The sequence below is a fragment of the Manis javanica genome, chromosome 10, assembly GCF_040802235.1.
Source record: "Manis javanica isolate MJ-LG chromosome 10, MJ_LKY, whole genome shotgun sequence".
Lineage (NCBI taxonomy): Eukaryota > Metazoa > Chordata > Mammalia > Pholidota > Manidae > Manis > Manis javanica.
This window is the reverse complement of record NC_133165.1, coordinates 44,875,940-44,896,197: the sequence shown is the minus strand read 5'-3', so window position 1 is coordinate 44,896,197 and position 20,258 is coordinate 44,875,940. Positions and strand designations below refer to the sequence as shown.

The 20,258-nt window shown below is 51.8% G+C and overlaps 2 protein-coding genes across 5 annotated transcripts; one reads left to right on the top strand and one right to left on the bottom strand.

The window, feature by feature from the left end:
- Window positions 1-576: 576 nt before the first annotated feature.
- Window positions 577-10,866, bottom strand: ZNF668 (zinc finger protein 668). 3 transcript variants are annotated; one of them, XM_017642992.3, is made up of 3 exons: window positions 10,752-10,866; window positions 4,778-5,446; window positions 577-4,372 (listed from the first exon to the last, which is right to left on the bottom strand). In XM_017642992.3, the coding sequence occupies exons 2-3, from the start codon at window positions 5,422-5,424 to the stop codon at window positions 3,160-3,162; spliced, it is 1,860 nt and encodes a 619-aa protein (XP_017498481.1). In that variant the 5' UTR covers window positions 5,425-5,446; window positions 10,752-10,866; the 3' UTR covers window positions 577-3,159. The 3 variants fall into 3 exon arrangements, with proteins under 3 accessions (XP_017498481.1, XP_017498463.1, XP_036875534.1); XM_017642974.3 differs by having other exon boundaries at window positions 9,889-10,864; XM_037019639.2 differs by lacking the exon at window positions 10,752-10,866 and adding an exon at window positions 7,922-9,801.
- Window positions 10,867-11,329: 463 nt separating this feature from the next.
- On the top strand, window positions 11,330-20,210 carry ZNF646 (zinc finger protein 646). Of its 2 annotated transcripts, none has more exons than XM_037019393.2 (3): window positions 11,330-11,797; window positions 12,933-18,300; window positions 19,585-20,210. In XM_037019393.2, exon 2 carries the CDS (start codon window positions 13,013-13,015, stop codon window positions 17,396-17,398), a length of 4,386 nt encoding a protein of 1,461 aa, XP_036875288.2. In that variant the 5' UTR covers window positions 11,330-11,797; window positions 12,933-13,012; the 3' UTR covers window positions 17,399-18,300; window positions 19,585-20,210. The 2 variants fall into 2 exon arrangements, with proteins under 2 accessions (XP_036875288.2, XP_036875289.2); XM_037019394.2 differs by having other exon boundaries at window positions 12,933-18,532.
- The last annotated feature ends 48 nt before the right edge of the window (window positions 20,211-20,258 follow it).

Genomic DNA, 20,258 nt, shown 5'->3' with positions numbered 1-20,258 from the left:
TCTGCTATGGAGAAGTGGAATGAGGGCCTGAACATGACAACACTGAGTGAGGTTCCTAACATCAGGGGGATACCTGCTACTTCTGTTCCTGCTGCTACCAGGTATAACTGTCCTAGGCAAAGGCCAACTGCTGCCAAGTGCCCCATCACTGGCATGTGGGCCTGGAGATAAGCTGCACTCTTGTCACTTCTCAAGGCTGCCAAATTGGTGGCCCCCAAGTCTAGAAAAGATACGAGCATGAAAAGAAGGATCAGCTTTACTCTGACCTTTGGCTTTGTTTCAGTTTATAAATGCTTAAGGCCCTAGTGACTGGAATTTATAAACCAGAATCAGTTCTTGAGTAGCCTTCTAGAAACAGTCTCTAGGAATTTGAGCATTTACGGGTAATTAGGTCCAAATGGGAGCATACTAACCACACTGCTTTGCATCTTGGTTTTCACACTTGACATATTTTTTAGCTACTTTCAACAGCATAGATTGATAAGCCTGATTTTTTAAAAAAACAGCTTCATAAGATATTTTAAAGTGGCTAGCCTTATTAGTCTTTTTTTTTTTTTTGAGAGGGCATCTCTCATATTTATTGATCAAATGGTTGTTAACAACAATAAAATTCTGTATAGGGGACTCAATGCACAGTCACTAATCAACCCCAAGCCTAGTTCTCAACAGTCTCCAATCTTCTGAAGCATAACGAACAAGTTCTTACATGGTGAACAAATTCTTACATAGTGAATAAGTTCTTACATGGTGAACAGTGCAAGGGCAGTCATCACAGAAACTTTCAGTTTTGATCACGCACTATGAACTATAAACTATCAGGTCAAATATGAATATTCGTTTGATTTTTATACTTGATTTATATGTGAATCCCACATTTCTCCCTTATTATTATTATTATTTTTAATAAAATGCTGAAGTGGTAGGTAGATGCAAGATAAAGGTAGAAAACATAGTTTAGTGCTGTAAGAGGGCAAATGTAGATGATCAGATGATCAGGTGTGTGCCTATGGACTAAGTATTAATCCAAGCTAGACAAGGGCAACAAAACATCCACGGATGCAGAAGATTTCTCTCAAAACAGGGGGGGGGTTCTAAGCCTCACCTCTGTTGATCCCCAATTTCTCACCTGATGGCCCCCCTGCGACCGTGCCTGTCTTAGGTTGTTCCTCCCTTGAGGAATCTTACCTGTCTCTGGCTAACCAGTCATCTTCCAGGGCCATTACAGGGAGATGTAAAGTTGGTAAGTGAGAGAGAAGCAATATTGTTTGAAAAGGTTAGCTTTTTACTTCTTTGCAGATTTATGCCCTGTGGCTTTTATGCCCAGGTATCTTTACCCCTTGGAAGAATTATGATACTCGGTAATTTCGTTATGAGGCACGAATTCTACTTAAGGGTTGTAATTAGGAAGGAAGAAGAAAAGCTATAGAAGTAGCAGATGGAAGAAAACATGGGAAGATTGATTATTTCTTTGACATATCTTCTTGTAGAGTAACATAAGCATGTATAGGTTTTAAACTACTAATTAAATTGCGTACACACATTAACATAATAGGAATACAGCTACATAACCAAAGCAGACCTACAATTACCAGCCATCTCCAGTGAAACCAAAAAACCAGTTAGGCACCCTAGGCATTTGTGAAAACTTATCAATGATATGATGGATATTGTCTAACTGAATTTGAATAGTTTGAGAAAAATCAGACATATTAGAACAACACATTCCTGGGAATTATTAGTCTTTTGTAATGGACATTTAGGGTGTTACATTATCACAAATTTTGCCTCACTGAACATTTTTTATCTTTAATCTTGCCATGGAATTGGAAAAAGAAATCTGTGGTGTAAATTCTTTGAGATGTACTTGCCAAGTTAAAGGATGTCATTTTTTTGATAAACATGATGAAATCATCTTCCCCAAGAGGCTGGTACCAATTTATACTAAATGTAGGGCCTCTTTTTATCTTTTGGTCACTGAAAAATTACTCACAAGTTCTGTAGCTTTCTCAAGTATGGATATATCTATAAAGTTATTTAACAGCCTAACCTTTTTCCCACTGATTTGAATAATCACATTTATCATAAATTCCCAGAAATAGTCAGGGTTGTCTCTAAACCTTCTTCCCTACTCCATCAATTAATTTATTCCTGTGCCAATAATATCCTGTTTTTACTCCTGTGCTGTAGTGTTTATTGTGCTGTGGTGTTTATTTAGTATGTCAAATACATCACTTCCACTGTTTAAAAAAAGAAAGTATTGCATAAGAACTTTGGGTTTTCAAGGTTTAAGAAAATCCTTTTTGGTGGCAATGAACTCAAGGATTACACTAGGGAGAATCAACATCTTTTAATAATGTCTTTCCATTCAGGTACATGGTTTATGTCTCCATTGGGTTAGGTCTTACAACCTTCAGGACAGGTATCATTTTCTTCATGTACGTCTTCCATGTTTCTTTTAAGGTTTATTTCTTTGTAATTTATGGGTTTTGTTGTTATTAGGAGTGGGACTCTCCCCCCACCCCCAAGTTTATTTTCTAATCTGTTACTGTATATAGGAAATACACTAATTTTGGGCTTCAATTTATTATCTGTAAAAGGATAGAACTACTCAGTACTTAAAAGATTTCCAAGGTCAAATAACTATAAGCTAAACAAAGCTAAATAGATTTGTTCATTGTAGAACTTATCAATGACTTTAATACACTTTTGATTAACACTTTTGATTATCAAGAATGCCCAAGAAGGACGTAGGGAATTTCCTGTACTTACTAGACTGTAGAACCCTTTGTTACAAGATATTCTTCAAACACTTCCAGAAACAATGAACACAAAGGCTGTTATAGTTTCTAATCTGCCAGTCCAGGGGTCTCCACTGAACCTTATCGGACACCCCAACTCCAACTCCCTTACCCCCAAGCCAGAACACAGAAGGCAACCCAATGTCAAAGTGAATGCTTTAATGAGTATTGCTCAGAGGAGCCACGTCTCTCAGCAGCTGCTGCCAGCCTCCACTGTCCCTAGCTCTCTTTGTTAGGAAAGTGAACTAGCTGCATGGGGGGCAGGGATCTGGAGTCTACAGAGTAAGCTGGGCAAAAGGAGGTTTAGGAGACGACTTGTGAGGGCTGGGCTCCTGGGAGCGCGGCTGAGGGGGCATGGGCCTCAGGCTGGCCCCTCCTCAGGCATTCCTAGCAAAGCCACAAGGGGCTCAAGACGTGTGGGGCTCCCAGTGGGCACAGGGTGAATGCGCTCATGCTTGCGCAGGTCGCTGGCACTCAAGAAGGCTTTGGGACAGTGAGGGCAGGTGTAGGGGCGCACAGAGCTGTGGGTGCGACCGTGCTTCCGCAGCCCAGCTCTGTCTGAGAAGCCCTTACCGCACTGGGTGCAGGGAAAGGGCCGGAGCTCTGGGTGTGAACGCTCGTGCCGTCGCAGTAATGTCAGCGTAGAGAAGGTCTCCTTGCACTCCCGGCACACAAACTGTGGTGGCTTCTCGTCAACCTCTTCACCCCCTGCCTCGCCAGTCCCTTCCAAGGGACCAGGAGCCTCTCCAACCCCAGCATCTTGGCACTCCACATGCTCCACCGTCATGCCCACCACCTGCCATTGGGTGGCCATTACACCACCTGATGCCGGGGGTAGCCCAAGCAGCCCTGCTGGAGTGTCCCCTAGCCCTGCACCTGCTGCCGGGGCCACTGAGCCCTCGCCTGCCACGCTGACAGGCAGTGCCAGTCCCACTACCAGCTCCTGTTGCGGGGGAGCTCCTGTGGCCTCACTACTTCGGTGGGTCCGCTCATGCTTCCTCAGGCTTGACGAGACCACAAAGGACTTCCCACAGGCATTACAGTGGAAGGGCCGCTCACCCGAATGCACCCGGCTGTGCTTAGTGAGACTGGCTCGCTCGGCGAAGGCTCGTCCACACTCCTCACAGCGGAAAGGCCGCTGGCCCGAGTGCACCAACGCGTGGCGCTTGAGGTCCCAGGACGCCACAAACGTCTTGTCACACTGCAGGCACTTGAACGGCCGGTCGCCTGTGTGCACCCGCCGGTGCATGGCCAGGTCAGCCGGCTGCCGGAAGTCTTTGCCGCACTTCTCGCAACGGTAAGGCTTCACGCCCTCGTGGGCCCGCTGGTGGCGCCGGAAGCTTGAGGGGTCGGAGAACATGCGGCCGCAGCGTGGGCATAGGAAGGGCTTCTCGCCGGAGTGAGTGCGTTCGTGGCTCTGGTAGGAGCTGAGCTGCGTGAAGCCTTTGCCACAGGCAGGGCAGCGATAGGGCTTCTGAGCCGCATGGATGCGCTGGTGGCACGTGAGTGAGGACGAGCGGGAGAAGCTCTTCCCGCACTCCGAGCAGAGAAAGGGGCGCTCGCCGGTGTGGGACCTGTGGGAATGTGGGGGCTCGGAGTGAAGGTGGCAGGTCTATCACCTGAGCCCGCTGCCTGTCTGTACCGTAGGTTGGAGATCCTCTCACATCCCTAAGGGCCACAGGGCTGCACCCCCGTATTAGAAACGTTCAGGTCCCTCTGCATACCAAAGACCAGGTCCCACTCATACCTTCTGGGTTCCACAGAGATCCTCTGGCTCAGCTTCCAGCCTATCCCCTTCCCCGCTCTCCAGGCGTCAGGGCCAGTCACACCCCCACATGCATTCTCCAGGGCACCACTCTAATGCAGATGCCTCCCCCACCCAGGGCTCCACCCTAATGCAGATGAGCCCAGCCACCCTAGCCTGCACTGCCTGCGCTTTCCCAGCCGCCAGGTGCCCTGGCCCCAGCACAGGCACTCACCGCTCGTGGTTACGCAGGTCCTTGAGCTCGGCGTAGGCCTTGCCGCAGCGCTCGCAGCCGTAGGGCCGCAGGCCAGCATGTGTGCGCCGGTGCTTGCGGAACACGGAAGGGTCAGCGAAGCTCTTGCCGCAGTCTGCGCAGGCATAGGGCCGCTCGCCAGTGTGACCCCGCTGGTGAATTTTGAGCTTGGAGAGCGCACCATAGGCCTTGGGGCAGTGGGTGCAGCGGAAGGGCAGCTCGCCAGCGTGCGAGGCTAGGTGCACACGCAGGCACACGGGCTGCATGAAGCGGCGGCCGCACTCGGGGCATGGGAAAGGCTTCTCGCCCGTATGGCTGCGTCCGTGACTGCGCAGCTCGGGTGCCGTTTTGTAGGCCTTGGGGCACAACGGGCATGCATAGGGCCGAGGCTTAGCCGTTGTACCTGACATCTTGTCCCCACTGGCATCCTCTGTTTTGGGTTCTGCCTCCGGCTTCAGCTTCACCTCAGACACCTCCTCTGCAGAGTCTACAGGCCCATGTGTGGCAGCATGGCGCGCTGCCCTGGGTGCATTTGGAAACGTCTTGGTACAGGACAGGCACTTGTAGCGGCGACCAGAGCGCTTGTAGCCAGGGCCTGGGGACCGGGCCTCCGCAGACTCCACCTCCATGGCCTTGATGGACAGGGCTTTTCTGCAAGAGAAGTAGACAGAAGCCACATCCCTCTACCATTCTCCAACACATCTCTCCTCAACAAAGCCCTTGTGAAGCCCCAGAGGGGAGCACTATCTTATTTGCATTTCTCACCCTCACCAACACATCCTTCCTTACAAATATTCATGGCTCTGATACTCTGTGCTCAGGCCTCCTCTCTAAGCTTCATCGATGAATTGGACCTGACTTCAGTGGAGCTAAGGTAAGAGGCTAGGGTCATCAAACTATCCACCTGTACTTCCCTCCCCAGCCTTGGCTTTTCCAAACCCTGTAACATTCCCAGAAGATCCAGATTCCATCTATTTCACCACCTTCCTTCAGCTCAGCGTCCAAGGCCTGTGCCAGGACACAGAGGCTGTGACCCAGATGTGGCTCTGACCTGAAGGTCTCTGAGTACCCAGGGAAGACAGAGGTAGGTCCAGAAGAGGGTGGAACCAGTGAGCTAAATGTGGTTTTGGCACTGTTTGTCTAGAAGTGATAGGACCCCAGCGTGTGTATCTTTTCCTTCTGGTTTAATTCAGTAGAAAATCAACCAGAAGCTTTCAGAAGCAGCATCTGTTCAAACAGAATTCTGTTCACACAGCTGTAAGGGCCTCCACCCAAGACTGGAATACTGGTCTACCTTCTGCTCTGGAATCACTGTTGGGCTCCTGCTTCTATAGCTCTGGTAATGGTTACTCTCAAGGCAGCTTTAGGCATTGCTGGCAGCCATTGCTAGGAGCCTCTGAGTCATAATTAATGTATCTGATCTAGCCTTTGCCTCCTGGGACACTTGCTCTAGCAGAGGCCTCTTCTTTCTCAGTTTATAATCCAGATACCCTCTGCCCAACTGCTCCTGGGGTACATGGCTGAGAGAAAATAGGATTAATGGCTGCATTAGTTTTAACACCAGCTCATCCTCCTTGGGGGATGATGAGAAGAAGATTATGACAGATCCATTTAAGGGGTGTTCAGCAGAAGCTGCTGTGGGCAGCTGGGGTGGGGGAAGGGACACTGCTGTGAAAAGGGAAAGGAGCCAGATGTGCCAGAAGCTAGGTTGGGAGGTAGGAGGCCTGAATTCTAGTGCTCCTTTCTAGGCCTGTTTCCTCATTTGTGTACCTCAGGGATTGGTGCCTTCTAAGTTATGACCCAGAGAGGTCACAGGAGCCCCTGGGGTGAGTGGCAAGGGATGCATCTTTAGAGTCAGAACTCTGGAGTTATCTGGTGGCCTTGCCTCAGTCCCCAACTCCTACATGCATAACTGTAGTGTGCAAAGGCAGCTGGAGTCTTCTCCTAAAGTACTATGTGATGCCCTGTCCCCTGCTCAAGAACTTTCCATGGCTTCCATTACACCACGCAAGTTTCCAAGGTCTTTCCTGGCTGTTACAAATCCTACGAATCCTTCCTTTGAGACCCATTTCCCCAGGAAGCTCGTCCTGCATCTCCCCTTTGGTTTTTGGCCCCAACCTTACACAACCTTGTTCCACCCTCAGCTTGGTTTTCCCATTCTTCCCACTAAATCAGGGATGGAAAGTAAGTGTCCAAGGCCCAATGTTCTGCATGGTTTGAATTCCGTTCCTCTGGGTATGGGAGACTGTGGGGATCCCTTCCTATCTCTAAATGGGGCAGTCACTACCTCCCTTCCGGACCATCTCTGAACAGTCCGACTGACAGTTTCTCCTTAATCATGATAGGTCACATTTACTGAGCACTTGCTAAATAACAAGCAGTAACCTAAGCTCTTCACATGTAACCCACTTAAACTTCATGTTGACACCATGAGAAAAGTTCTGTTATGATTCTTCTTCACATGATAAGGAACTGAGGCCCAGAGACACAATATAAATACAGCATTATGGTTAAGTGTACTGCCTCTGAAGCCAAGCTGCCTTCCTTACTTCCTTGCTCTGTATTATTTATATTTACTTCATTCCAAAAGACTTCAGTTTTCTCATCTGGATAATGGAGGTAATTAGAGCACTTATCTCACAGGGTTAGGTAAGGATTGAATGAGATAAGAATAATTACTGCCCTCAATTACTGAGTCTTCTCAGAGTCAGACACTTTGCTGGATGTGCTTCCTTATTTAATTCTCTCTTAGCTTCCTGAAATAGGATCATTTAATGAATGAGATGAACCGAGGTTCCAATAGGTTTAGTGACCAGCCCATGGTAACATAGCTAGCAACTCACAACTGAGACTTGAATTTAACTTGACTTGAGTTGTTGGGCCCTTGCTCGGTCATCTGGGCCCTCTCAGACTTGTCTGCTGCCTGAGCCAGCCTCACAGGGACCGGAACCCTGAGTTCAAATCACACTTTTGTCTTCTTTCATCCCTGTAGAACCTCTGCCTTAAAGTGAGAGCCAGCACCTCTCAGAAGGCTGGACCCATGGGTCTGAGTTCTGGGCTTCAGTCTTCCTGTGAACCAGAAACCAGATAGCTGGAGGGGTATATCTCTCCTCCTAAGGCACTTACTGAGGAAAATGTTGGTCCCAGCAGGCACTCAGCTCCATGAACAGCGGAAGGCCAGGTAGGCTTGGCCTCTGTCTAAAATACCTCTCACTTCACTGTTCACCGAGGACTCTGCCACCCATCACTCCCTAGAGTTTCTCCAAGTCAGGTCTGTGAACCCCCTGCATGAGAATAATCATCCAGAGAATGTGAGGCAGGACTCAGAAACCTGTACTTTAAATACTACTCTCTGGGTCATTCTAACCAAAACTCAACACTTAACCAAAAACATATCACAAGCTTCCAAGAGAGATGCATTTTTACTGCCTCTTTTTCAAATATGGAGATTAAGGCCCCCATTACAGAAAAAACTTGCACAAGGACCCATAGCTAGTCAAGGAGCCTAGACTCAAACTCAAGTCTTCAAGGCCCTGGGCTGGGCTCTTTCTCTACCAGTCTTCATTCACTTAAGGTTTATTAGACAAATCATAAGACTTTCCACTGCTCCTAGGACAAAGATCAATTATCTTTTCAAGGGCCAGCAAGTCCCTGGCAGATCTAACTCATGCCTATTCACCTTCCACTCTGCTTTCCTAACTCACTAGGCTCCACTCATTGAGTCTCCCTTCCCCAAAGAGCTCAATTCCTTTCCACTTCAGGGACCCTCTGCCAGCACCACTATTCCCCAAGGATTTTTGTGTAGCTGTCTTTTTTATTTCATCTGAATCTAAGTGTTCTGGCACCTCCTCAAAGAAGGCTTTCCTAACCACTTTTCTTAATAATCTCTGCATTCTTGCTAATCACTCTCTATCCCCCTAACTTTTTATTTTCTTTATGGTGCTTATCTAGATCACATTCCCTTCAAGCTTACTGTAGGCCAGGTACCATTCTAAGCATTTATATGTAGTACTCAAGCTAAGCCTTTTTTTAAGGATCAAATGCACTCATGAACAGAGGAAAGGTCATGTGAGGCCACAATGAGAAGACGGACATATGCAAGCCAGGAAAAAAGTCTTCTTCAGGAACTGAGTTGGCCAGTATCTTGATGTTGGACTTCCCAACCTCAAGAACTATGAGAAGTAAATTTCTGTTGTTTAATCCACTCAGTCTGTGGTTTTCTGTTAAGTTTGCCTACATAGACTAAGTTAAACAGTACTATTTCCCCCCATTTTACAGACAAGTATACTGAGGCACACAGAAATGAAGTAACCAGTCATGCTCACAGCCAGTATTCAAAGCCTGGTGGTCTGCCTCCCAAACTTCTTCTCTGTCCCGTGATTAGTGCTTTGATAGCACTTAACACACTTTAAAGCTTGGTTGTTAATTCTCTGTCTCTAGGCTACCAAAAAGCCAGGAATCTTTATTATTCTGTATCTTCTACACTTAGAACTATGACTGGTGCTCTAAAAGAAACTGAACAAATCAATCACTGACATGGAATTGAAACCCAGGTCTATACCCTTTGCTCCCCCAATAGTGGGCAATTGTGAGAATGACCATCAACAACTATTGACTGAATCTCTCTGTCTTTTCAAGTTCATGAGGTACAAATAAGGCCCAAGTGTCCCCCAGTGGGTTCATCGCTCTGGTGAGAGAGGCTTGTCTTTGCTTCATTACTGGCTTAGAAGGGCTATGCTGTCCACTGCCTGAACAGGCTGTAAACACCGGATGCACAAATTCCCAGACAGTTTAGGCTAGGACCCTGCAAGCAGGAAGTAGGTGAAAAAGCCAATTTTTACCCTCTCTGCACCTTAGTCTCCCCATGTCTAAACAAGTAGACCAGTAGGCCTCACAGGCCATGAAAAACCTGGTGAGAGGATGGGTGGGAAACTTGGGTACTGTGCAGAGACGAGAGCTCATCATCTCCTAAAGCCTTCAATCTGGTCAACTCACAGCCAAATCCCAACCTACCATACCAGTCTCAGCTCCAGCAGCAGTTCCCCCTCTGGACAGCGACCTAAGCTCCAGCCACAATTCTCAAACTTACTCACCTAAATGCATCTCCACATGCAGCTCCCTCTGCCTCGGGAGCCCTTGCTTGCCTTCTCCCCTGGGAAAAACTCTCTTGCATCCTTCGAATACCCGCTTCCCTAATGCCCTCAGAATCCTTCACAGGCTGTAGAGTCCATGGGTCTCAGTTTTCGTATCAGTAAAATAGGGGTCTCTGGGGTATGTGAGAGTCTGAAGGGTGTTAGAGCCTACGAGACGTGCTGAGCAGGGGCTGAGAGTTGGAAAAACCCTACGCTTCTAGCTCCCGGCAACCGTCTAGATGTTGGTGCCTCCGCCAGACAGACAACCCCGCAGGGCAGGGCCCTGGACTGACTCGTCTCGGAATAAATCCTGGGAAAACACTGTCTCGAGAATGTGGCAAGAAAGAATGAACGAAGAATGAAAGAATGAACAAATGAATGGACCGGGCACCGGACGCAGGACAAAGGCCTGCAAATGGCGTTCGCTAGGACCGCGGAAGTGGCGGCGAGGACCTAACCGTGGAAGGGGGCCCGCAGGCACAAGGAAATTCGCCAGGCCGGCAGCGCGCCTGGGACAAAAGCCCACAACTTGGCGTTCTCTAGGACCCCTGGGCCCGCACTGCGCAAGGCGGGCAGCCGCACCAGCCAAGCCCAAGCGTTCGTAGCAGCCGTCTCGCAGGGCAGCCGGCGGGTTCTAGGACCCGCTGGGCTTGTCGTCGGCTTGAGCCCTCCCGGGGTCGCACTCCTTCGCCCCGCCCGCGTTGCTCGCGCCCGGCCAGCCCCATCCGCCCTCAGCACACACAGGGAAACTGAGGCCTGCTCGTATTGGGTCCGTGCTGAGGCCGCTCGATGGTCCCTGGGGATTCCAGGCCGGCGTTTCCTACCTGAACGGACTTGGGCTGACTCCGTGGCTCCAGCGGCAGATCCACTCACCGACAGAACCCGGCACACTAGCAGGGAGGAGCCGGCACTAGGACCCAGCGGGGGGGGGGGGGGGAGAGGGGCGGGATGAGAGGCGGGGCCAGCGAGCGGAAGTAAAAGAGAGCTTTCCCGGCTAGGGAGGAAGTTTATCGGCGCACCCTCAGCCAAAGGTGGCGGAGAAATACCTTGCAAGGGGTTCCTGTGGGTGCTAATGACAGGGGACCCCGGACAGATTTACGGGTATACACTGTGCTATTGCTAGGTTGGAGCCAGATCACCAAGAACTGGCAGGTGGGAGGACAGGAATGCTATGCTCAAGCTTTGTAGTAGCCAAGTCCGCTTATATTCCACATTTTCCTTAATAGCGAGAAGTGAACGACGCTCCCTCCATCTGTCTTGGGAAGTTTTTCAGGGAACCCTAACGAAAAGTGTCGCTGAAGTACTAAGACCAGAGCTGCAGAATCATTTTTATCCTGCACTTAGCCAAATGTGCGTAGGGAAGGTTTTAGTGGCTCTTGCCGGAAGTGTGGCTAAGGTTAGTGAGAACACTGGGCTTTGACGTACGTAGGGGGGTCAGAGCCTTGTTTTAGCTATGAATCACTTAGCGCCGAAAGTGTTCCTGGGTAGAACTGCCGCTTGGAGGCGGGACAGGAAGTGTTCTCCAGAAGGAGGTTTCGTGGGGAAGCTTTTGCGACTAGGACACTTCCTGTAATCTAGTAACAATAGGAAGTGTCCGCGGAGCCTGAGGTAGACTCCCGGCTCATGTAAGCTGCGGCCTTTTTCTTCTGTCTCCTTCTCCCTCTTCTCATGGCCCTCTTTCCCTCTCCTCCTGCTTCCCAGGAGCCCTGGCGGAGTGTGTGTGTGTGTGGGAGAGCGAGAGTCCCCACCAGGCACCCCTTGGGACGCGCGGCTGCAGTTAGGGTGACGGTCCCACTGCGCAGGCGCGCTCCCGTTCGCGGTCCCCCAGGACGTACCCGCGGCGGGAACAAGAAGGGGCTATCCTTGCGAGGTAGGGGTCTTAAGAGGATATTGACCGAGGAGATGAGTGAGGCTAGAGGACCACACTGGTTATTGATCAGGAGAGGGGACTCGAGCGAAAACGCGTTGCGGGGGGAGAATTCGAGGAGCAGATTCAGTGAGGGGGTTTAGAATAGGAGTTAGTTGTCTTGGGATCGCATGGGAGTGGAGAAGAGAAGGTGAAAGTGATGTAGGAAGCCCGGTAACCTGCTATGGAGAGAGCAAGGGCTTTAGAATGAAGATTACCTGTGTCAGTGGGTTTACTTGTGTGTAAACAGGGATAACAGGCATTGCAGTCTGTTTTGAGGATTAAGTGACACAATGAATATTCCTCACTTAGAACAGTGCCCAGCACGTGGCAATGTTCAGCATGTGTTGCTGTCAACATCAGTATTGACAGGAGGCAGAAGAAAAAATGGATGGTCAGGGTATTGTGGAGAGGAGGTGTGGGAAAGAAAAAGGGTATGAAGAACAACCAGAAATGGGGTGGAATTTCCAAGATGAAAGATTGGGTTCAGGGGAAGTAGGTGAAGGAAGTGGCCAGAGCCTTGAAGATCTTGTGACCCTGAAAGGAATAGGGGAGGTGAAGGAACAAGCCAGCCGATTCTCTGAAGGGGGGGGCATCTAACCACACCTCTCAGGCCCTCCGCTGTCAACTGTAGAAAAATGCTATTTTTTTCAGTGCCTCTAGGCTATTATTCTCTTGCTGAGGGGTAAGGCAGGGAGGATTGGACTTCTTTAACTGAAGGTCTTAGAAAAGGTTCAGGTTTTCTCTTAAGATGTCACAGGAGATAGGTTGTTTGTTTCAGAATTATAGAGAAGAGATGTTTAGGGGACAATGAGTCTTTTGGGAGTTGGTCTGACAAATGGTAATCAATCTGTGCAGAGATAGCTTGCATCCCTCTATGCTTTAGTTTCCTATGTATACCTCTAGGCATCAGTTAGGCCTAGGAGAGCTCCCATATTTGGGGAGCTTGTGTGCAGAAAGGCCTATCCAGTAGAAAAGTAGGTCCCTGGGCACTGCTATTTGGGGAACTTCTCTGTGACCCTTAGTGAACTTGTGGCTTATAAGAGTCAAGAGCCAAGTTAATTCAGGCCTCCTCCTGACAACTTTCCCCTCTTCCTAGGCCTTGGCCCCACCACCAGAGGGAAGATGTTGCCACCTGCCTGCTCTTCCTGAACTTACAGGCTTTTGCCATACTTCCCCATGGAGGACACACCCACCTCACTCAGCTGTTCTGACTGTCAGTGCCATTTTCCTAGCCTTCTGGAACTGTCACAGCACTGTGAACTGCTCCATCCGTCTTCCAGCCAGGACAGTGGGGAGGCTGAGAGTATCCCTCGGCCCTACCGCTGCCAGCAGTGTGGACGGGGCTACCGTCACCCAGGGAGCTTGGTCAACCACCGCCGGACCCACGAGACTGGCCTTTTCCCATGTACCACCTGTGGCAAAGACTTCACCAATCCCATGGCCCTCAAGGGCCACATGAAGACTCATGCTCCTGAGGGCCGCCCCAGGCACAGGCCCCCTGGCCGCAAGGAAACCACTCCATGCCTCCAGGGGGAGACAGTGTCCACTGACTCCTGGGGCTTGAGGCTTGGCCCTGGGGAAAGCTGGGAAAATGAGAAAAAACATGCTGAAGAGACACCTGGCAGTGAGTCTGGGCCTGACCCTAGGGTAGCTCTGAATACTTGGGAAGATCCACCCACCAGACAAAGAGAAGGCTGGGTTAGCCAGCCAGATCCTGAGGTGCGTGCAGAGGGCTTGGGACCAACCACCAACTCTACCGGAGCCCCAGTGCTCCTCACCCCAGCCAACAGCCTCCTTAGCAATTTAGAACAATATTTGGCTGAATCAGTAGTGAATTTCACAGGGGGCCAGGAGTCCACCCAGTCCCCTCCAACTGAGGAGGAACGGCGGTACAAGTGTACTCAATGTGGCAAGACTTACAAACATGCTGGGAGCCTCACCAATCACCGCCAGAGCCACACCCTGGGCATCTACCCTTGTGCTATCTGCTTCAAGGAGTTCTCTAACCTCATGGCTCTGAAGAACCACTCCCGACTCCATGCTCAGTATCGGCCTTATCAGTGTCCCCATTGCCCCCATGCCTTTCGGCTCCCTCGAGAGCTGCTGGAACACCAGCAATCCCATGAGGGTGAAAGGCAGGAGAGGCTATGGGAAGAGAAAGCGATGCTCACCACCAATGGGCACACAGATAAGCACTGCCAAGACCAACTCCCTAATACACATATACCGAATGGCTCTGGGAACCTCAGCACCTCTGGGGAACTGGAGGACAGTGGCTTGGAAGAGTACCGGCCTTTCTGTTGTAGGGACTGTGGCCGTACTTACCGCCATGCTGGGAGCCTCATCAACCATCGCAAGAGCCACCAGACAGGTGTCTACCCCTGTTCCATCTGTTCCAAGCAGCTGTTCAATGCAGCTGCCCTCAAAAACCATGTGCGGGCTCATCACAGACCCCGGCAAGGAGCTGGGGAAGAGGAGCAGCCCTCAGTGCCACCAGCTCCCTTGTGTCTGACTGAGATTACCCATAAAGAGAAGGAGATTCCCACCACCCTGGACCACCGGCCCTATAAGTGCAGTGAGTGTGGTCGGGCTTACCGACACCGGGGGAGCCTAGTGAACCACCGGCACAGCCATAGAACAGGAGAGTACCAGTGCTCACTGTGTCCCCGGAAGTATCCTAACCTAATGGCCCTGCGCAACCATGTCCAGGTACATTGCAAGGCTGCTCGTTGCAACACAGGCCCAGAAGTTAAGGGTCCCCCCAGCCACCTCAAAGTGGAGCTCCCACCTAACTCAGTGGGAGCAGAAGCAGCCCCACATACAGAACAAAGATGTAGTTGTGAACATGAAGAGGAGGCCATTAATTCCCCTCCAGCAGCAGACAGTACAGCATCACAGATATGTAGCACGTGTGGGATGCTCTTTGAAGATCCTGAGAGCCTTGGACATCACAGCCAGACCCATGGGGAAAGGGAAAACAGCAGGACAGAGACGAGGGTGTCACCTCCTCGGACATTTGCCTGCCAAGACTGTGGAAAGAGCTATCGCCATTCAGGCAGCCTTATCAACCATCGGCAGACCCATCAGACTGGGGACTTCAGCTGTGGATCTTGTGCCAAGCACTTCCACACCATGGCCGCCATGAAGAACCATTTGCGCTGCCACAGTCCACGGTGGAGCAGGTGGTACTGGAGGCGGGCTGGCGGTGCTAGTTGTGTGGGAGAAGCCAAGCGCCCATCAGGAGAGAACTGGGCCCAGGAATTGGAGGACAATGAGGGCCTGGACTGTCCTCAAGACCCTTCAGGGGAAAGTCCTAGTGGAGCTGAAGGCAACTTGGAAAGTGAAGGGGGCTCTTTGCAGGATGAAGTTGAAAGGGACAAATGTGGACCCGAGAGGCATAAGGCCTGTTTCCAGGGTGATAAAGCAAGCAGAACCACTGAGGAAGGGCTCAAAAAGAAGGAGGCCTGTTTCCTTGACAACTTTGACCTCCCAGGCAATGAGGAAAGCAGAGGGACTCGCTTTGATGATGGCCTCCCTGGGGTGGATAAAGACCAGAAACCAGCTGCTGGCCAGCTCAGCTCCTCTTCCCACTCCGGTGAAGCCGTCACTGGCTGTCAGGCTGAGGTCTCATACATGTGTCCTGACTGTGGGCATTCTTTTCCCCATGCCACAGGCCTGAGCCACCAGCCCTGCCACCCACCAGGCATCTATCAGTGTTCCCTCTGCCCAAAGGAGTTTGACTCTCTGCCTGCCCTACGCAGCCACTTTCAGAACCATGGGCCTGGGGAGGCAGCCTCAGCACAGCCTTTCCTCTGCTGCCTCTGTGGCATGATCTTCCCCGGGAGGGCTGGCTATAGGCTTCACTGGCACCAGGCTCATGACTCCTCTGGCATGACTGAGGGCTCGGAGGAGGAAGGGGAACAGGAAGGGGCAACAGGGGCAGCTTCCACCCGCAGCCCCACACTGCAGCCATCAGAGGCAGAACTGCTGAATCAGCTGCAGCGGGAGGTGGAGGCGCTAGATGGAGCAGGTTATGGACACATCTGTGGTTGCTGTGGTCAGACCTATGATGACCTGGGGAGTCTGGAGCGTCACCACCAAAGTCAGAGTTCTGGGAACACCACAGACAAGGCTCCCAGCCACCTTGGAGGTGATGCCACCAGAATGGCTGCAGATGGTGTCTTTGAGGGCACAGTGACCTCTATGTCTGGGGAGGGTAGAGACACAAAGTCTGGAGTGGGTGTAGGTGCCATGGTTGTAGACACCCTTTGTATGCAGGGTGGGGAAAGTTCTCTGGAGACTCAGCCCCGCCCCTTCCGTTGCAACCAGTGCGGCAAGACCTATCGCCATGGGGGCAGCCTGGTGAACCACCGCAAGATCCACCAGACCGGAGACTTCATCTGCCCTGTCTGCTCTCGCTGCTACCCAAACCTGGCTGCCTACCGTAATCATCTGAGAAACCACCCACGCTGCAGAGGCTCTGAGCCCCAGGGGAGTGCCACCTCAGAGGCAGGAGGCAGCAGTAAGCCCCAGAACCTGGCAGGAGAGGGGTTGGTGCAGTCAGAAGAGGGGAAGTTCCAGGCAGAGCTTAAAGCAGAGCCCCTGGAGGAGGTGGCAAATACAAAAGAAGAGGTATGGAAGGAGATCCCTGTGAAGGGGGAGGAGGTGGAGCCAAGGTTAGAGACTGCAGAGAAGGGCTGCCAGACTGAGGCTAGCTCTGAGCGGCCCTTCAGCTGTGAGGTATGTGGCCGGTCGTACAAACATGCCGGCAGCCTCATCAATCACCGGCAGAGCCACCAGATTGGCCACTTTGGCTGCCAGGCCTGCTCCAAAGACTTCTCCAACCTCATGTCCCTCAAGAACCATCGACGTATCCATGCAGATCCCCGACGCTTTCGCTGCAGTGAGTGTGGCAAGGCCTTCCGCCTGCGGAAACAGCTGACCAGCCACCAGCGGGTCCATGCTGAGCGGGGTGGGGGTGGGGGCACCCGAAAGCTGACCCGGGAAGATCGGCCCTTCCGGTGTGGGCAGTGTGAGCGGACTTACCGCCACGTAGGCAGCCTTCTGAACCACCGACGCAGCCATGAGACAGGCCAATACAGCTGTCCAACCTGGCCTAAGACCTACTCCAACCACATCATTCTAAAGGACCACCAGAGGCTGCACTCAGAGAGCCACAAGTGGCGAGCAGGGCGATCCTGGCAGGCAGCTCTGTGCTGTGCCCTCTGTGGCCAGGGCTTCCCTGGCCAGGGATCTCTGGAGCGGCACCTGAGAGACCATGAGGAGACTGAAAGTAGTCAGGGAGGCCCTGAGGGCAGTGAGGGGTACCTGGTTAATGATCAGAGACCACAGGACAGATCGGGTGGTACTGAGTCAGTACCCCAGCTGGAAGATGGAGCCATGAGGTCCAGGGAGCAGAGTCAGAGTCCCATCAGGGCAGCAGGTTCAGAAGCCACAGAGTCAGTGTCCCAGGGCATGGGGAAAGTAGGTGGGTGGCAAGGAGATGGGGGACCAGTGAATCATAAAGGTTGGGTTCCTGAGGGTACTGACCAAGCCAGATGAGTCAGAAGTCAATGTTCCCAGGAGTCTGTGCCACATTGGCAACAGCCAGCTCAGTGACCTAGTCTGAATCACGTGGATAGCTGGGATAGTGGAAACACCAGCCCTCAGCTCCAGCCAGAGAGCCACCCCTTTTCCTGCAGCCATTGTGGCAAGACGAACTGCCAATTGGAAGGCCTCTTAAACCACCACAACACCCACAAGATAGACCACCACTATTGCCTGCTCTGCTGCAAGAAGTTCTTGAATTATGTGGCCACTAAGAGCCACACCGCTGCCTAGACCTTTGCCTGCCCTGACTGTGGAAAGGCCTTTCAGTCCCACCAGGAACTAGCCAGCCACCTGCAGACTCATGCCAGGAGCCTCAGTCAGATGCCACCCCAGGTAGAAGAGGCCACAGGTTCCAAAGCTGGGACTATGGAGGATAAAATGGATCTTCCTGGCCAAGGGAAATCCCAGAGGGCCCTGTCAGAACTCTCCAGAACCCCAGGAAAGAGTGCTGGGAGAGCTAACAGAGGGCAAGGAGGAAAGTCCACAGTGGCTGAAGACGAGGAGTGGCCCTTCCGCTGTGCCCAGTGTGGGCGTTCCTACCGCCATGCTGGTAGCCTGCTGAACCACCAGAAGGCCCACAGCACTGGGCTTTACCCCTGCTTCCTTTACCCCCAAACTTCTCCCCAACCTACTGCCCCTTAAGAATCATGACAGAACCCATACGGACCCCCGACGCCACTGCTGTGACATCTGTGGCAAGGCCTTCCCGACAGCTGCCTGGCTGGAGGGCCATGGGCATGTCCATGCACCCTGGGAGGGACCTTTCAGCTGCCCCCAATGTCCCCCCCCTCCGCCACTTCTGCCGCCAAGCCAGCTTCCTGCAGCACCAACAACAGCACTGGGAGGCGTGGATGGTGAGCAGCTCTGGTTATGGGGCATGGATGGGCTTGTGTGGAGGATTCAGGGCCCCAGAAGAGGTGGGCATGTGGTGGAGGGAAGGCCTGTGCCCAGATGGGTAGGGGAGCAAGGAGTGAACAGAGAACCACACGAATTCCCAGAGAGGGCTCGGAGCTTGGATATGGAGCGAGAAAGTGGTTTGGAGGGTGCTGCCTTTTGGGCTGCTGAGATCTGCATCCCCTGGGTCAGGTAGGTGGCATAGTGGGCAGGGGCGGGGTGTGGATTGGGCACAGGCAGGGGCAGCTCTCTGGGCTCCTGTGCCAAAGCCACAGAGGAATAGTCTTTTTGGGGAGGGGAGGTAGCTAGGTACCCTCTGACATCTGGAAACCCTCCTAAACCAGCCAGTGATGATTTCCAGAGAAAAAGGTGGTCTAGGTTCTGCTCTTATCTGTAGTAGGCAGAGAGCCAGAGAATGAGGATTGGGACATGGGAGGCACCCCAAGACTGGACTGTTTTGTAGCTTCATTGCTGACCTGGCCAAGGAAACTGGGTCTCTGGTTGGCACCCAGCTCCCCATCCCTCTTCTCCTGTGCTGTCTCTCTTGTTCTTCCTTCTCTTTTCTTGGAAACTACTTTTTCTATCAGTATTGCCCCACGTCTCTTCTTCCCTCTAGTCAACCCTTTCTCCCTCTGCTGTGTATCTCTTTTAGGACCCAGCCAAACCAACTTTTCCACCTGCATACCCCGCTGCCCATCAGTGCACCTTTAACTGGAGAACTGAGACACACATAATTGTTCCTTTGATGCCAGGCCCAACTATAGCAACAACAGTCTTTAGCCCCTATTTCCTGGCCTCTATTGGGATAGTCTTCATGGAAAGTCACCTTGCCTAGCCCTGCTGGAGGATGAGGCTACAGAGGAGTGGGGCAGCCTGTTCCCTCAGCAGGCCCTGGATGTGTGCCCTGTATCTGCTGTAATCAGTAGCCCTTCTCCCAGGGCCCATTGCATTTAGTGGCCACCAGGGTGGGTATCCCTGAGATGGTGAACTCTTGACCAGAGATTGGGAAGGAGGGGGTGGTGGATGAGAGTCTCCTGAGAGACCTGACAAGATGGCTTTCTGCATAAAAGATTTTGTGTGACCTTTAGGGAATGAGCAAAGAGCCAATTAGCCAGGTCTGGGAAAATGACTTGGAGTTCTCACATAGGCCTCTGGGGCCATGGGCTCGGGAGATGGCCTATAGGGCTGGGGAAGCAGGGGACAAGCTGGGGTTTGCCCCCTCAGTGACCTCTCTCTCTCCCCAGGAGCCCCAAAAGCACCAGCGGCAGGCAGACGGGACTTGTCATTTTTCTCCACCCCCGTCAGCCCCACTTCTGGACCCTTCACCCCAATGGCCTGCAGACCTCAGCTTCCCCCTCTGAAGTTCAAGTCTCCAAAGATCACCACACTGGGTAGTGGGGCGGGTTGCCGGGAAAGGCTTGATATCCATGTTTTGCTCAGGAGTAGTTTGGCGTCCCCATCTCTTGTTCTTCTCTCCTATGAGGAGGACCCAGATCTGGCTTAAGAAGGGGGTGAGGTGTTCCTCATGTCCCTGACCTTGAAGGACCTCCTTCCCCCAGCCTTTGTCACCATGGTCTTCCGTGTGACTAGCCCTGTAAGAAATCCAGTGCCAGGCTCTGCCATGATGCTGGGCCACCCTCACCAGCCAGATTCCAACATCAGGGAGAGGCAGATTCAGAGAGAGCCACAGGTGGGACTGTTGCCTGTGGGAGGGGAGCCTTTTGCTACAATTTGTAACTTATTTTCTAAAGTCTATTTTGTAACAATTTATTTAAGTTTTAAAGGAAAATTGCTCCCCGCCAAAAAAGAAATTTCCAAAGTACAAGGCTGGTGTGATTCTATCTGAGGGGAAGAAGAGGGAAAGCTGGGGATGTCCTTGTTGGGCAGCAGAGCTGGGTATGAGGAAGCATCCACAGGC

Bases quoted from the DNA above. Each gene is read 5' to 3' on its own strand.
- ZNF646 (XM_037019393.2), top strand. From the start codon at position 13,013: ATGGAGGACACACCCACCTCACTCAGCTGTTCTGACTGTCAGTGCCAT.
- ZNF668 (XM_017642974.3), bottom strand. From the start codon at position 9,968: ATGCAAGAGAGTTTTTCCCAGGGGAGAAGGCAAGCAAGGGCTCCCGAG. The intron at 5,447-9,888 runs GTGAGTAAGTTT...CTTCTCTTGCAG, and splicing joins GCATGTGGAGATGCATTTAG to AAAAGCCCTGTCCATCAAGG. The intron at 4,373-4,777 runs GTGAGTGCCTGT...ACATTCCCACAG, and splicing joins GACCTGCGTAACCACGAGCG to GTCCCACACCGGCGAGCGCC.